Genomic DNA, 16,638 nt, shown 5'->3' on the forward strand with positions numbered 1-16,638 from the left:
ATGTTTATGAAATAATAATAAATAGTCACGTGACCAGTGTCACGTGACCCGTGTCACGTGACCCAAACTTGTCCGTCTTTCTCACACAATGTTTCTTTCTTTGTCTTCGATCCTGTATACCTCCTTTCATATTCTGCTATGCTAATAACAAGTCGGAACTTCGAGGATCCAAACACGAGATGGCGCCACTAAAATTTTCTACTTTTTTACTTTTTTGCCTAACTTACGGGGCAAAATCTATTCTATCAACAATCTATAAAGGGAAAGGATAAATGCAGCAGCAAATGATGTTCAGAAATGTTTGTTTGAAATGTCTGGTAAATGAAATCTCGTATGCAAATGTTTCAAAATGAGAAATTTACAAAAGTGTTGAGAAAGAATGTATAGGAAAATATAATAAAATGAAATATAAGAAATATCTTAAAAAATAAAAATAAAAAAATATATTGAACATATAAACAAATATTCATTGCTTGATAAATAGCTTGATAAATAGATTTTGTAACTAATTACAAATTCTATCGCACAGGTACTAAATTTCTGTTGCGAATAGGGTCAATTGTTAATTGTCTTAGCCGATCCTTAAAAAGCCATCGTACCTATCTAAATGGCTACGTATTTATATATATTGAAACTGTGATTTGTGTACAAAGTAAAACACTTTAATTTACGAATATTTACGATCCTTGCGATAAAAGAATTTGATAAGACAACACAAATTGACAAAGAAATATATCTATCTCAAAGAAACAAAGAAGAAACGAAATTTCACTTAAAGGAAATTCCATACATATCCGACTGCAATGCAACTCGCAATAAAATTGTTTGCCACCACACATTTTCGCAGTTTTCTTTCCCAAAATAGCGCAAATATTTCAGCTGGACAATCTTGGCAGCTTGTACACGCTATAACGTTGAAATATGAAAACTCTTCTCCTCTTATCTTTTTTGTTGCGATTTCTCGTTTCCTCCTTTCCTCCAAATCTCTAGCCCCCACGATCGAACAACACGCCCTGTATCGAGCAAAGAGACGAAAGTTAACAGCCACAAACTTAACAATCCCTTAGAAACTCATAAAAATGAAAACTACTTTATTGGGCCGCTCCACTTTCCCCCCTCGGCCATTTCTCCTTCCGGAATTCCCTGGTTTACGATCCGCGATTGTAACCATGCGAGCAAACGACACGTTATTGCCCCTCTCCTCCCTCTCCCCCCCCCCGATGTCGATACCAAAAACGATACAACACGGCATTGAATCGCGCGACACACAGGAAATCTGCACACACATTGGACGCAATTCGTCCGCAAACAAACGTGACAGGAAGGGTCAACAGGAGTCAAGATTGCGAGATCGAAAGCGGGGGAGGGGAGGACGCGATAGGTGGGTGGATCGAGGATCGATCAGGAGACGAGTGGTTTTCGCGTAAAAGCGCGCAGGATATCCTGTTGTTTGTCTCGTTCTGACGGTAGTAGCGGCAACGCGTGGTATAGGAGGATGTTGGTCAAGATATCGCGTAACCCACGCTCGTGTAACAAAGCGTTTCCAAAGCGGAAGTATCGCGCGAGATAGTCGGGGCTCGATTCGATCGAGGGGAACAAATTATTCTGTTGCCGGTCTCTCGTTAATAATTATCATCGAGAGATCGTTGAACGTTTCGATTAAAAGTTTTCGGGGAAAGCAAGTAATTTATTAATCAAGCTAGCGAAGGTTAATTTGGGAATTAATTTGTGGAAATTATTCTTCTCTTTTTTTCTTTCTTTTTATACTTGTCGTTTTAAATCTTTGTGTTCGTTATATAAATTGTTTAGGCGAACGAGAAGATATCGTGAAAAATGATTTGTGAAAAAAATGTTGAATAATAATTGGTTAAGAGTCTTGAGAAGAGAAGAGAAGAGGAATCATATTTATCGTTTCAAATCTGTGCAGCGTTAATCGAACGTGGGAGAAGATATTGGATATTGTGAAATTGTCGAGTCAAAGATGAAAAGAAAAATTCATTATTTATTTTCCATGGAAGAATCTGATATCAAGAGGTTCGTGATTATCACATCTGTTCCATTCACTAAAACAATTCACGAGTATAATTTCCTAATTATCTTGAACAGGGTACCAATCGAGAATACACGGACGTATTCCTAGTAGTGGGTGGCAACGCATTCGCTGCACCTCGTTTGTTCAGTGAACAATATCCGAATAGCTATCATCCTGATAGACACGTAACTCAAACAGCAAAGCGGACTGAATATGCCTTTCTAGATATTACGTAATCGATCATATCGCTGGGATAGGACTAATTCGTGAATCTTATGCGTCAGAAATTACACGTATTCCTTTCATTATTTATTTACACCAATATAATTAATAATATAAAATTACCTTTATCTCTATCTCCTTTACGTATTTTGAAACAAAGATAAAAAAATCCATGCTTTCTAAAAACATTATCAAATTTTTTTTTTAAATATCCAGGTCACGAAACAAGGAGGTCGCAAATTGTTTTTTTTTTTTTTGTAGAAAATTTCAAGTTTTCCTTACCTTGTATAAAAAAAAGAAAAAAGGAATAGAAAATTATTTTTAAAAAATTGCAACTCGAAAAAAACACCATTAAATTCTATCCATGCTGTTTCCTCGCTTATTTCCACCTCTTCAACCAATCTCAATCGTCCAATATCTCGTTCTGCTTGGAATCATCAACATAACCTCGCTCTTTTCTCCTGTAACCAGTGAACAACGCAAAATGTTTCGTCTCGTCGAAGCGGATAATTAACGTGGCTACCGCGTCGAGTCATTGCTCGTTGGAATACACTCGTTCCACTACTCCCTCCCTTAAAACTGTTAGTTTCGCCTCAATTAAAAATAACGAGACTCGCTATTCGCTCGCGAAAAAACGGTTCCTTCTCCGCGTTTTTCGACCGAGGCAAAGAAGATTTCTCTCTCGGACGGAACGTGATGATCATCCGAGGGAAATTCGAGATTCGGATTCGAGCGGGAAATTTCTATTCCCATATTAGAGGTGTTGGAAAGGAAAAAAAGATAAAAAAATAAAAATACGGACATTGACGAACGACAGCCCGAGGTTATCGATAATTCGACGTGTGCAGGATCACGTATGACAAGTCACGTTCTTCGATGAAATAGAGATATTATGCGCTGGATAATCGTGACGCGAGCAGACATTGTAGGTTAATGATTACCAGGCGCCACGAACATCTTGCTTCTACGTACGATTCTACAACCAGCGGAAAATGTTACAATTTTACCTACCTATGGTATGTGTTCGATAATGCTTAAACTCTATTGCATTTGATCAGTTAAAATGGAAGAATCTCTGTTTCTGTTTCTTGTGAAAACACGAGGTTATGTACGCGTGTATAAACGTGTTGCAATTGGAAGAGGATTTTTTTTTTATGGAAAAATAAATATGAAAATATTAAATCTGTTTTCGTAGAATGTTTTTTTTTTCTTTTTCTTCTTCTTCTTTCGGTTTGTCGAGGAAAGTAGGATAAATTCGAGAATATAATACGTTTTTTATTACGAACGAAAAAATTAGAAAAATTAGGGGAAGATAGCTACTATGCTTGAACTATGAAGCTTAAAATGGGAGTTTTCCTTTCGAAAATTATTTGGCTGGAGGGAAAAAAGAGGGAAAATTTTAGAATAACCGGTTTCTCGTAGTATTTAGAAGAATATTAAAATTTGTATTTGTGCTAGTTAAAGGAATAAGTTGAATCGTGAATTTTCGATGTTACTTTTTTTTTTTACGAATATCCTGCGGATTTTGTAAGTTTTTATTATTACACAAGTTATTATTTATCACTTTCTTTCCAGATATTTCATCATTTCTGGTGTAACACCCTGTATGAAAATCCAGCTACGGGGACGACGAGTAAAACTTGTGAAAAGTTTTAAATCGCAAACTTTTGAAAAATAAAAAGTAATTTAACTACAAGATAAAAAAATATCGCGAACCTGAAAATTAGGGCGATTCGTACGTTTTGTTCCGAGAAATTTAGTCAAAACAAAGATCGAATTACATCGTTTATTACAATATCTATCTGCAAACATTCCAGATTTTTTTATAATCCGAATTACGTGGAATAAAGTATATTCTTTATCTATGATTTACTTTTAATAAGATTAAACGTGTCCATGCTCTTTCATGCTTTTTTTTTTTTATTTCAAATAATCACGAAAATTTTTCAATATTCAATTTACGATTGTGCGATAGAATTCCATTTATCCGAGCTCTGATTATTGGAAATTTTGGTCAGTGCTCGATTAGCCGAACCTCTGCCGATTGAATCTACTTATCTACGTGAATAAACGTGAATTCCTATTACACGAGCCTGTTTGTATCCCAATGGATTAATAGAATTCTACCGTACAATAAACGTATTGTACGATAGAATTCCATTTATATAATTCCACTTACATCCACTTGTAAATTTCCTATCTCTTTCCACGGATCGAAATCACGGCTCGATCCTTTTCGTTTCGTACTGCGAAATATTTTCAACCTGCCGATTGATCGAAACAAAATCGAATCGGCGATCTCTTCGCCGCGATGAAAGCCTGATTATAATTCATGGTTAATCAGTCGGTAAGGAAAATTTCCTTTTGAGCGAAACGAACTTGGACCAAAACTTACTTTACGAGCAAAAGTGCGCTACGTTAATTTTAATCGAAGAAAACGGCCACTTTATACGTTATACGATCTATAACGGTTTAAAGTTGAAAGGACGACGAGACGAGAGGTGAAGAGGTACTGGGAACGAGCGACGTTTCGCAGCGGTTCGAGTTGAAGCGAATGCTAATTGCTCTCAAGTTAATTGAGGGTACTAAGAACGAAATTGTTATATAAGTTTGCCCAGCTACTACTCGGCCCGGCAAACAAAGTGGACAATTGCCCTTGGGCAAGCGTTCGTACGTGCTTCATCCGAGTCTCGGTGTTGTCCGCGATACGACACGCGAGACAAGAAACACATTGGTTGTCTATGCTGTGGTCTAGCGTTTCGAACATGGATCGATGAGAATCGATTATCGCTAGACACTCACAGTTGCGAAAAAAATATCAATACTCTTCATCCGTTGTCACTGCAAGTATTGTTGACGAATGGTACACGAAACATTACATATTGCACGTTACATTGATAAGGATCAACGAATTACTATTAAATACTCATAACTGCGAAAAAAACATCGATGTCACTCTTCGATATCTTATCACTGTTAAAGCATCATCTAGCAACACGGGATATCTACACATATATACTCGACAATGATTCGACAATGCATCGATAAGGATCGACGAATTATTACTAGACATTCACAATTGCAAAAAAAAATATTAATATACTTCATCCGTTTCCATTATCGAAGTATTGTTGACACATCACATACGATGCTTCGACACTGCATCGATAAGGATCGACGAATTATCACTCATAGTTGCAAAAGAAATATTAATTCTCTTCTCATTTGTTGCCATTGTCGAAGTACTGTTGACAATACGAAACATTACATACTCGACAGTGCGTCGACAAGGATGAACGAATTATCACTAGATACTCACAGTTTCATATTCTTCGTCTGCAGAAATATTAACGAATGGAAACACGAAATATTATTCGATCGATAAGGATCAACGAATTAATATTAAACATTTATAAATGCGAAAGAAAAATCGATGTCATTCTTCGATGTCATTTTACAACTATCGCTGTCAAAATATCATCTAGAAATGATACACAACACATCGCGCGTTAAATCGACAATATTTCGAATTATCATCAAACACTCATAGCTGTGAAAAAAATATCTATACCGCTTTTCATACTTCCACTGCCATTGATAAAGCATCGTCAACTTAGCGTGTGATGTTCCCATCCATCGACGATCGATGAGGATCGACCAACATTCATACGAAAGAAATATCAATGCTGCTCCTCGATTCGTTCGTTGTCACTGTTCGTCATCAATCGAAACGTTACCACTAAAAATTCGTAGAAAAAAATATCTTTTCGTAAATTAATATTAATATATAATACACTTTTATATCAAAGATTCGTCATTGTTGATGAGAATTATTGTAAGTGAATTATTAATTTTATCTACAAACTACATTGGAAATAGTTTTCTTATTAACAATGAAAAAACACAATTAAATATTAATAGAACGTTTTGATTCGAGTCAAATCAAATCCTCTTCATCGACAGATGAACCTATTTTCGATCTCGATAATAACAGATACACGCAATTACCGTTCCTATTTTGTATATACGCGGTAGAGAAACGAGAGATGGAAATGGTATTTAAGATGCAAAGTCACGCGCGATACACTAGCTGTTCCATCGATATATCGTAGTTCTATATGCGTTTCTACTCTGCTCTGTCCTTTTAACGTACGCGAGAGATCGAAATGCTTTAAGACGCAGATTTACATGGATACATTTGCACTGTAAAGCGTGCTTCCTGAAGAAACAGTTAGCTGCGATTTTGGTTCCAAAAAATTTTGGTTTCTCGATTTGATCCAAATCTTACACGCTTCGTAATAAAATGCTAGGATTTTCATAGTTTTATTACAGGCTTATTCTGCGTACGTTCAAATTCGATTTAAAAAAAACGTTCGATATACCGATATTTCTCGTTTGAGTTATCAAACGTGTATCAGACGTGTATATAGGCATTTATGTTTTGAAAGGATTTTTCTACATAGATAACTTGCGGATAGATTTGTAGGATTTATCCGAAAAGGCAATAATATTTTCGCATCGTTTCGAAATACGGTAATTCTTGAACAACAAGATTCCTATTTTCAAAGATATGAAATTCCAAGACAGAACGAAAGATCGAACGAGGCAAAAGGCAAACAACAATCTATGAAACTCGGTTAACTCGAAACGAAACTCTCCACGATTATGCACAACCTTGCCGAATGAAAGTTGTATCTCCGAGTAAAAGTCTAGCATCGAGGTATCTCGACAACAATAATAATCTCCGCCAAACTCCCTTTTCTTTCCCACTTTCTACCGCTCTCGAATCAAATATTCATCATTCACGCCTCCACGCCTCCGCCACCCAAACACTCCCTCCTCGCTCGCTCGATAAAATTCCAACGTTCCCTTCTCCTCAACGATATTCCACGTTCGTGTTCTCGCTTATAAACCTTCTTCCTCCGTAGGCTAATTTTCCACCGAACCATCCCCCATTGTTCCCGAGTCGAAGAACACGAAAATGATCGGTTTCACGCTCCTATCCAGGAGGTTAATGCAACATTTCCGGCCAGGAAGGATCAAAACACCGGTTAATTCCGGCCAATTTCGTATTCTCGTTGCATATCAAACCCGGTCGATGTTTGGTTCGCAATAAACACCACTGCTCGCACTTTAATCCCCCTCTTTCCTTCACCCTCGTTTTCGCCTATTTCGAAACCAGTATCCCACTAATCTTCGATCTATGATCCCGTGCATACGTAAGAAACGAACGCCTCATGCAACTCCGCCATTTCAACTCTGCACTCCGCAGAGATCCATTTACCGATCGATGCGCCAAAGGAAAGGTTTCCATTAACCAAGGCGTACCAACCAAGGCGTGTTAAATCTCTATACGTATAACTGTTTCATCAGCCCGGGTGGCGCATATATCGGGATACATTGCGACTGGCCAATTGCCGTCACGATCGAAAGGTGGGGACCAAGCTACTTACTTACCTTACACGGCAATCCCGTGTGTACATCTGGATGGCCTGACCCGTGCATCAACGCGCATTATATTGGCAACGAATCAATAATACCTACGCATACGCGTTACGTTGCTTATCACGTGCACGTTTTGTGTCTGTGTAAATTTACCATGTGTGCACGTTATATTATATTCACGTATTACGTGAATATATGTGACACATAGGATGGTAGGATGGTAGCTCGAAATGACTGCGTGTAAAATAATTTCTTCTTTTTTTTTTTTTGTCGGGAATCGAGTTTGGAAATCGGTGAAATAGAGGAAAAATTTGGCTAATTCCTGATTGGATATAGGCGAAATATTGATAGAAATATCGAATCATTTTAAACGCACGAGAATAAACGAAAAATATAAAGTTTATTCAGAGAAAACAAAACATGAATATTCGTCGAATATCTTACACTTTTGTTCTTTTTTTTTTTTTTTTTCTAAATTTTAATTCAATGATCCATTTGAAGATTATTCCGATCAAAAATCATCCAAATGTTTTTTTCCATCGTTTTAAAACAATTTTTTCAGAAAAAACGAAATCATTCGAACAAAAAGAAATATCAATCCCTCTAATATCGATTCTTACTCTTGTACTCGCGTATATTCTATATATATATATATATACATTCTATTTCTATCACGACGCCGATGTGATATCGCGTCTCATCTGCACGGAAATTTATGCAAAGCAGCCCCGCTTGAATGGGGAACTCTCGCGAGGGCGAGCAGGAGAATGAACCCGATTCCGTGACCCGCCGATCCTCGGGAAACAATAAATCTCGGATAACGATTGGCAACGGAGAAGAGAATCCTGGCCGGGAATACTCTTCCCTCACCCTTCTCCAAAGGTAGATACCAGGCTGGAATCCAGGCCCCCTGCGGCAAAGAAGCACAACCGGAATTCGTAAAAACGAGGAAGGGACGACTTTATATTCTATCGATTTTCCATGATTTTCAACGAGTCCAATTCCGTTAATAATATACGCGTGATGTTTAATATATTTATCATCGTGATTAATATTTTGATTTTCTACTTTGGATGATTCTTGGCGGAAGAATTATACTTCGTTAAGGGATAAATCATGATTGAATGTTGTGTAATAGCCTGTGAATTAGAATTTCGATTCGTTTGATTTTTCGAGTTTTTAACGAGTCCAATTATAATAAATGTTAATAATATATATGTATGTGTATGTTTTATATATATATATATACTTTTATTTTCTTTTATTTTTTTCGTATTAAATTCATTATGATCAAAGTATTTCTTTTTAATAATAAGCTTCCATTCGCCATGGAAAACGATTAATAATAATAAATTTAATAGATCAAATTTGTCATTCGTTTCAATCGGTGAATGAGTGAGAAAATTGTAGATCAGCATCTATTTGTAACAAAATATTTATAGAGCAACAAAATATTTATAGAAGTACTTTAAAAATTTATTTTAATTTTATTATTTTAATATATATAGGACAAGTTGTGCGTGATCTTATTGTTCAAACGATGCATGCATTTATTTATTCAATTCAAACAAACAGACTCAAAGCGATTCGATATTACGTATATATTTAAAATTTCATAAAAAAAAATTGCCAAGCAAAAAATTCATCGCATGCACGAATGAATAAACGTTAAGCCATTAATTCTAAGGGTTAAACGTTTACACACAGATGATAAAGCCGGATACGACACATTAATTTGATCGATGATATCATTTTGCAATGTAATTACGAATTCTAGCGACAAGATCTAACAACATCTAACGTCCCTTTTAAAAGTGTCGTTATAACTAATAGCCACGGACACGGCATAGAAATTAATAAGATAGAATAACGGAAAACGTGGGACTGATTGCGTTTTTTAATCTAATTAGGAAGTCACGAGTCTCGATGCGCATTAAATATCGCCCCGTTGGCCGTGAGCGTGCACGGAAATTATTTTAGATAACAGCTATTCTAAATTAAACTAAATAACGTCGGGATAAATGCAAATTTTAGTTTATCCGTAATAACTATCTACCCTACCTCTTCTTTTTATTTCCATATCCAGTCCTCGTATCCTTCCAACTCGTCCTAATAACGATGTCTGTAACAGACTTACAGACCTCTTTCCTTTCATTCCTTCTTCCTTTTCTCGCGCGTGTGTATCCCCGCTCTAATAACAATTTTACCACCGTTTCGTTCATAAATCACACCTCGTGTCGCGGTTTATAACCGCGAGAAGAGCGTTTCCTTTCGACCTTTCGATATTCGAATCGCGAATCCCTTCTGGCCAATTCGAACAATTTCTTTCTCTCTCTCTCTCTCTTTATCGCGTCGATTTTTAAATTCCGTCTCTCGTCCCAATTTGAAACCACGAGAGAAGGAGGAGGAGGAGGAGGAGGAGGGACAAAAATCAATAGACACGCGGATTACGCGTGTAATAAACATTTCCTTGTGAAAATATTTCAGCGTATACTGGTGGATGGAAAAATAAAAATAAACGTCGGGCAATTTTGGCGCTTTTTAAAACGTTTTACCTCCGCCATTCCTTTTCTCTCTTTCCTTTTTTCCCCTCCGTTCTTTTTCCCTCGTTTCCCCGTCCTCCTTGCTCTGGTCAAACTTTACATCCGTATCACGCGGAATTACGATTGCGCCATTTAAAAATTCGAACAATAGATTTTTATAGGTGTAATCCCGGACTCGGTCGAGCGATGGAACGAGATGGTTTCGAATTGGGAGGGAGGAGAGGGGGGGAGTGAAAAGGACGGAGAGGAGGAGAGAGAGAGAGAGAGAGTAGAGAAAAAGAAAGGAGAAAGAAGGGATTGGGAAAACACGCGGTTAAACGTTAACGCGAACGATCCTTTCGCGATAAAGGCGCCACGTTTGCTCGATTTATCACAACTATTTGCATTCGTCCCGTTTTATTACCCGTGAAACGATTCTCTGCCCTCTGTGCCGGGACTTTAACGGGCCAATTAACGCGACTGGCAGCGATCAACCGCAAGAAATAAGTGCGCACTCCTCCATTTCCGCCGTGCGAACGATTTAATCAACACTGACAAATAATTGACAAATAAATGTTGATTGTTTACGTAATCGTTATCCAACAGTCGACAAAGAATCGTCAATTTTCGAAAAAGATCCATTCAAGAAATAGATCTCTTCGTTGTTTAGTGATTAGTGATTAGTGATAAAAAAAAGAAAAAAAAAAGGAAAGGAAATATTCGAAACGCGATATAGGAGAGGAGGGAAATACACGAGGGAAGAATCTTTGATGTTCGTGTAACGAGAATCGCGGATATATAAATATTTAAAAGAAACGCATCGATCAATCGAAAATTTCGCGGAATTTCGAGTGCATAACATCACGAGCGCGATAAACGATTGTGAGAAATGATACGTTGGATTTGGGTATCGCTCGTTATTTCCGTGAAACATTCAATTTGTTCGTTACATTACAAGAGCGCGGGAAATCAAGCGGATCATTTTATTTGTTGGAGAGCGTTGTTTTCCTCGGTTTTAATCCGTCTCGTGTAAATTATAATCGAGGAAGACGCGAAGAAATTAACGACCGTGTATATTCCTTTGATCCATTCTTTCTTTCATAAATTATTATATATTTTATTTCTCTTTTCTTCTTCTTCTTCTTTTTTTTTTTTTTTTTTTGTTTAATTTTTACTCATATTCCAAAGGGAAATTTAAAAATGGAAGAAAGGAGAGGGAGGGAAAAAATGGAGTGGAAAAGGGAGAATTAAAATTCGCGATATCAAAAGGATCCGCGGTCTCTTTTAATATGCAAATCGGTGAAAAGCGGCGCGCGGTATTCCGCGGTATTTCTTCAATCTTTTCAAGAATGCCATACGAAACGAAGGCAATTTGTTATAAATCGGACATAAGTTCTTTCGCGTTCTCAAATGCATACGAAACACGTGAAAACAGATCGCGAATAATGTTGGCGTGGTTTGGGGAAAGGATCCACGCTCGGGGATCGTTTACCTTAAAAGATGATTTAAAAACGAACGCGCAACCGTTACCGGAAAAATCAGAAAAATATACGAATTTGTATTTTACGCGAATTTCTTCTATTCTATAACTTTAACTTTAACTAATCATTGATCAGAAGAAATAATAGAATTGTAAAGATATTCAGAATTGTCGATATTTTTGTACAACGCATTAAAATTCACGGCAATAATTTTCAGAATTATATCACGTCATCTTATATAACTTAATTAAATTAAGTTACATAAAAGTTAAATTTATATTTTATATTTTAAAGAAATTTCGCCTTTTTTGTTTGCCTATTTTAACTCCTTGCCTGGAATCGTCGATCAGAAGGAATAATAGAATTGTAAAAATATTTTTGTAGAACGCGACAAGTAATAATTTTTAGAATCATATTACGTCTCGATTATTAGATTAAGTTAAATTTTGTATTTCATATTTTAAAAGAAAATTCGCTTTTTTTCTTCATCCACTTTTTCTTTGTACGTTCCACAGGAGGACTGGAAACCTCGCAAGGATGCGGGACCGGCTATCGTGGTACATGGTCTTTCTGATCCTGCCGACAATTCTCCTGGCCAGGTCGCTCGATAAAGGTAAATAATTTTCTCCGAGCATTTAACCTGCCTTCTTCCTCGTTCACCGTATTTCCCAGCGAGGATATAAGATCTTTTGTACTTCTTGGCATCCGTTTTACCCGATGCAATTCTGCCTTTCCCAGTTTAATTTCACCGAATGCTTCGAGGTCCGGGATACAATCCAGTTAAACGACTTAATTAATAATCGCTTGATTCGGTGAGGCTTGATCGAGAATGATGGTGTATGGACAGATAAAAAAGTGAAATTCGGCATGATAATTGTTTCGAAATTGTTTGAAAGGAATTTGTATAGAAATATGGAGAGTTAAGGACGATTATCGATAATCGAAGATATACGTAAGGAATTTCAATCTTTAATAATTTTACGTATAGAGTAATTTTTTTTATATAACAAACAGAATTGTTATATATATTGAATTAAAAAATAAAAAAAAATTAATATCATAAGTTTCATTATATCGGTAGAAATAAATCTTTTTGCATAAAAAAATTTGTATATCAAATAAAATATTCCTTTACAAGTTTCTTTTTCTTTCTCTCTCTCTCTCTCTCTCTTTTTCTCTTTTATAACATTTTACGGAATGTTGAACTCAAAGAAAAAATTAGAATAATGTAAAACAATTAGTTTATTTTTCCGATAATATGTAAATAAGATACGTTTATATCTTATTATGAAACATATATTAAATTACATTGAATCTTGTTTTTTATCCTGGAAGAAAAAAAATGGATTAAAGTATTAAGACTTTAATTCCCTTTAAAAAGGTATTTTGCGACGTTTCTTTTCCTCACCCTTCATTCTATACGGTATATTGAAATAAAAATTTACATTTATATTACTCAACTTCTCTCTCTTCCTCTCCGTTTCCCAATATGTATGTTAGAATATTAATTCCCTGCTAACGCGTTTAAAAAACCTTTATTTCACACTTCGTCCGTTTCACACTCATATAAATGTGTTTCGCGATCTAATCTCGCGAACATTTCAAACACGTTAATCTCACATCTGATTTGTCAAAATTTTCTTTCTCGGATCTTCATTCATCATCATCATCGTCGTCGTCGTCGTTCCCATTTCTCAAGAAAATGATTTATATTCACGACAACGAACGTTGTCCCGAGGGGGAGTTTCGTGAAATAATATTCAAAACATTCAACTAAGAGCTATCTATATTACACCCGCGTAACGCTAGTTGGAGGACGTATTAACTCGTATAATCCTTCGGCTGTCGGATAAAGCGTTTATCGAAACTTCGTTGTTCGAAATTACGCTTCCCATCGGATCTTAGAATCCGGTCTTTCGCTTCGTGCTTCCTCCATTCGTGGAGGCACATCTTTCGCAGGAAGAGAGAGAGAGAGAGAGAGAGAGAGAGAGAGAGACTGGAACGAGACGTCTCTATTCGAAATCCCCGTTCGTGCAAGAAGTCAAGCAAGTACGTCAAGCGGACTTTAACGCGATTAAGTACGCATTAGATAAAGCTTACGCTCTTGGCGCGCGATAAGTAAATGGGACACGAGATTCTTTTTCTTTTTGGGGGGGAGGGGGGGGAGGAGGAGGAGGAAGGGAGAGATGAAAAGGGATAAATACGGGAGCGCGTTGACAAGCGCAAGTGTGGAACCGAAAGTGTGAACCACGGCACAAAACAAAGTCGTTTTCCAAGAAAAACTCTCCGCCCCTCGAAACGATATTGTGAAAATTGAATGAATAATAAAAACGCGTTATGTAAAAGAACGATATATGGGGTATATACAAAGTGATTTGCCTCTAAGATAATTTCAATCTACAGAGTTTTTAACAAAAAAAATATTGATCAATCGGCATGGTAGATTCGTCGAATGAAACGAGTGGTTGATCCAATCACAAAGCACGTCGAGGCACGATGGCGATGGTATGTCTATATGCCAAGCGTTGATGTCCCTGAAGAACGGAATGAAAAGAACGAAGAAGAAGAAAAAATATAAGGAAAAATGCCCCCAACCTCACGAAAAATCCTCTTCTCGACGAACACTTGAGATCCACCGATGAAAAAAAGTGGCTATGAATTGGGAATACTTAAAAGAAGGAAAGAAAAGAGTACAATCCTTGCCAACTAACTGGTCGAAGCAAAGTAGAAGCACCTTTTCCCTCGTAGACCCCCGGCTTCTTGTCTCGTTGTATAAGGTTTCGCATTGTCTCGTGGAAACAAAAGGCAGGTAGCTTATGCCCTGCATTCAAAAAGCTCGCAAACTTCAGTCTCAAGTGCTTGTCTTTTGCCTAGACCCTTCCATCACCTTCCAACTTCGCCCTCTCCTGCCCCCTTGCTACCCTTCCACGTTCCTCAATTTCTTCCCCTCCCTTTCCATTTACGGATTTCTATATTTATCAACGACGAGTTCGCGTGGTATCTCGTACTTTTCCCTATTCTTCCCTATTCCCTTTACCAGACTTCACTTTCGAATTATCCCCCCCCCCCCGTATTTATCCATTTCTCCCCGATCCACGTTTTAAAACCGTGTCTTCCTTCTTCGACTCTTGTGACTCTTTTTTTACCGATCCTCCTTTTGTCCCTTTTTTTTCTTTCTTTTCTTAATTTTCAATTAATCGCCATGTTCGCGAAACGCGGAGAAACGTTCGTGAAACGAAAAAAGAAAGAAAAAATGATATCTCGAATTAGACGCAGAGAGAGTTGAATTCTTATTATGGGGGAATGAGAAAAATAAACACGATGAAAGTTCAGCCGAGCGATCCAATAGGTAAAGCATTACTACGACAGAGGAGAGATTCGACTCGAAATCCCAAGTCGACAATCTGATCCACCTATTCTTTTCCGCGCTGCGATCCTCGAAAGCTTCCCGCTTTGACGTTCAGTTTTTCAAAAACAACATTCCTAAGTAAACTCTCGAACCATTTTCCTCGTGCCACCGAGCGCAGTCGAAATAAAATAAAAGTCTAAAACGGTGAAATTAAGCAAACGAAAGATGTCCCATTTCAAACACCATTTCACTTCAAACACCCTCGATCCCTTTCCCATCCTCGCACGATGGATATAAAAAATTCATTTATGAAAATCTCGAATATTGTATACCTCTGTATAAAGTTTCGATTCGAAAAATTAGAAGAATATCGATTCGATATTCAATCGTAATTGAACGAAGGAAGAATTGATTGTTAAAGATTTTTAAAAATTTTTCGAGGATGCAATATTCGTTCTTTTTTTTTTGTTTTTTTTTTTTCAAGAAAAAGAAGAAACTTTTTAAACCGAACTTTGGAAATTTTTCCGAAAGAAAATTTTTTTTCAGATCGACGCGTCCCGTACAGCATACCGGCAGACTGGAAGGCGTTGTGGTTCAGCAATCTGGACGATCTGCAAAGAGTGAACGATGCGAACGACAACAACACCGTCTCGAACGTTACCGTGCAATTGGGCGGGACCGCGTTTTTGCATTGCAAAGTTCGCAATTTGGCAGACAGAACGGTATCCGATGCTGAGGTGAGTGACTTTCTCTTTGCGATCCCCTCGATGCGCTTCTACTTTCTGTTTTCTTAATTACAATTACGTTTCTCTTCTTCTATTTGCCCTCTCTAACGCTATTTAATTTATTTCCTTAAACATCCACTTGTATCATTCGATATCAAAAATCAGTGTTCAATAGACGTAGAATATTTCGATACGCAAGTAATATCGAAAACCGCAACACTAATGTCAAAACTAAACGTGTACGCAAAAATCGGTTAACTAAAAATTCGTTTCCACCTTTTGTCATATCGTGAAAACTATGATCAACTTACGTGTCACTCGCCGTAGAATCCTCAAATTTCGCATGCTTCGCATCCTTGCACGCGTATCCTTCTGGATAGATATCCTTCTGAAGCATAATAAAAGCCGAATGAAAGCTTACCGAGAAGCTTAAAAAGTACGCCAAGTTGAGTAATATCCTTCAAAGATACCCGTTGGAATAAATCGCACTCCGTATCGAGCAAAGCGAGAGAAAAGTGATGGCACTATCGCGCGCCTGTCCACAGATATCCTGGATACGGCGACGTGACTTCCATGTGTTAACCAGCTCCACGTTCACGTACACGAACGACGAGCGGTTTCAAGTTTTGCATCCCGAGGGCTCGGACGACTGGACTCTTCAGATCAAATACGTTCAGGACAGAGACAACGGGACCTACGAGTGTCAGGTAATAGTCAGCGAATAATTATCGCCCGAGGAAATTGTTTTAATCGCTCGTCTTCGATCGTTAACGCATCCTCTCTCTCTCTCTCCCTCGTGGAGAAGAGAATTCCTCCGTGAGGAATTCATTGCGCGAGGGGTGAAGTTGCACGTTGTTTGGCG

General features: G+C 37.5%; 1 protein-coding gene across 7 annotated transcripts in view; it reads left to right on the forward strand.

The window, feature by feature from the left end:
* dpr12 (defective proboscis extension response 12) overlaps positions 1-16,638 on the forward strand; it is a 90,465-nt gene that overhangs the window by 67,257 nt on the left and 6,570 nt on the right. For 2 of the 7 annotated variants that reach the window (XM_012489053.3, XM_086912008.1), the window contains exons 2-4: positions 12,218-12,315; positions 15,583-15,788; positions 16,322-16,483. In XM_012489053.3, coding sequence (XP_012344507.1) covers positions 12,240-12,315; positions 15,583-15,788; positions 16,322-16,483 — 444 coding nt within the window. In that variant the 5' untranslated portion in view covers positions 12,218-12,239. Of the gene's footprint in view, positions 1-10,836; positions 10,994-11,315; positions 12,097-12,217; positions 12,316-15,582; positions 15,789-16,321; positions 16,484-16,638 lie in introns of those variants that run through there. The other 5 variants (XM_003695497.4, XM_086912009.1, XM_086912006.1 and 2 more) reach the window with 4 other exon arrangements.

This window comes from Apis florea, unplaced genomic scaffold (genome assembly GCF_048593485.1).
Source record: "Apis florea isolate Af1SG1 unplaced genomic scaffold, ASM4859348v1 contig_3367_pilon, whole genome shotgun sequence".
Lineage (NCBI taxonomy): Eukaryota > Metazoa > Arthropoda > Insecta > Hymenoptera > Apidae > Apis > Apis florea.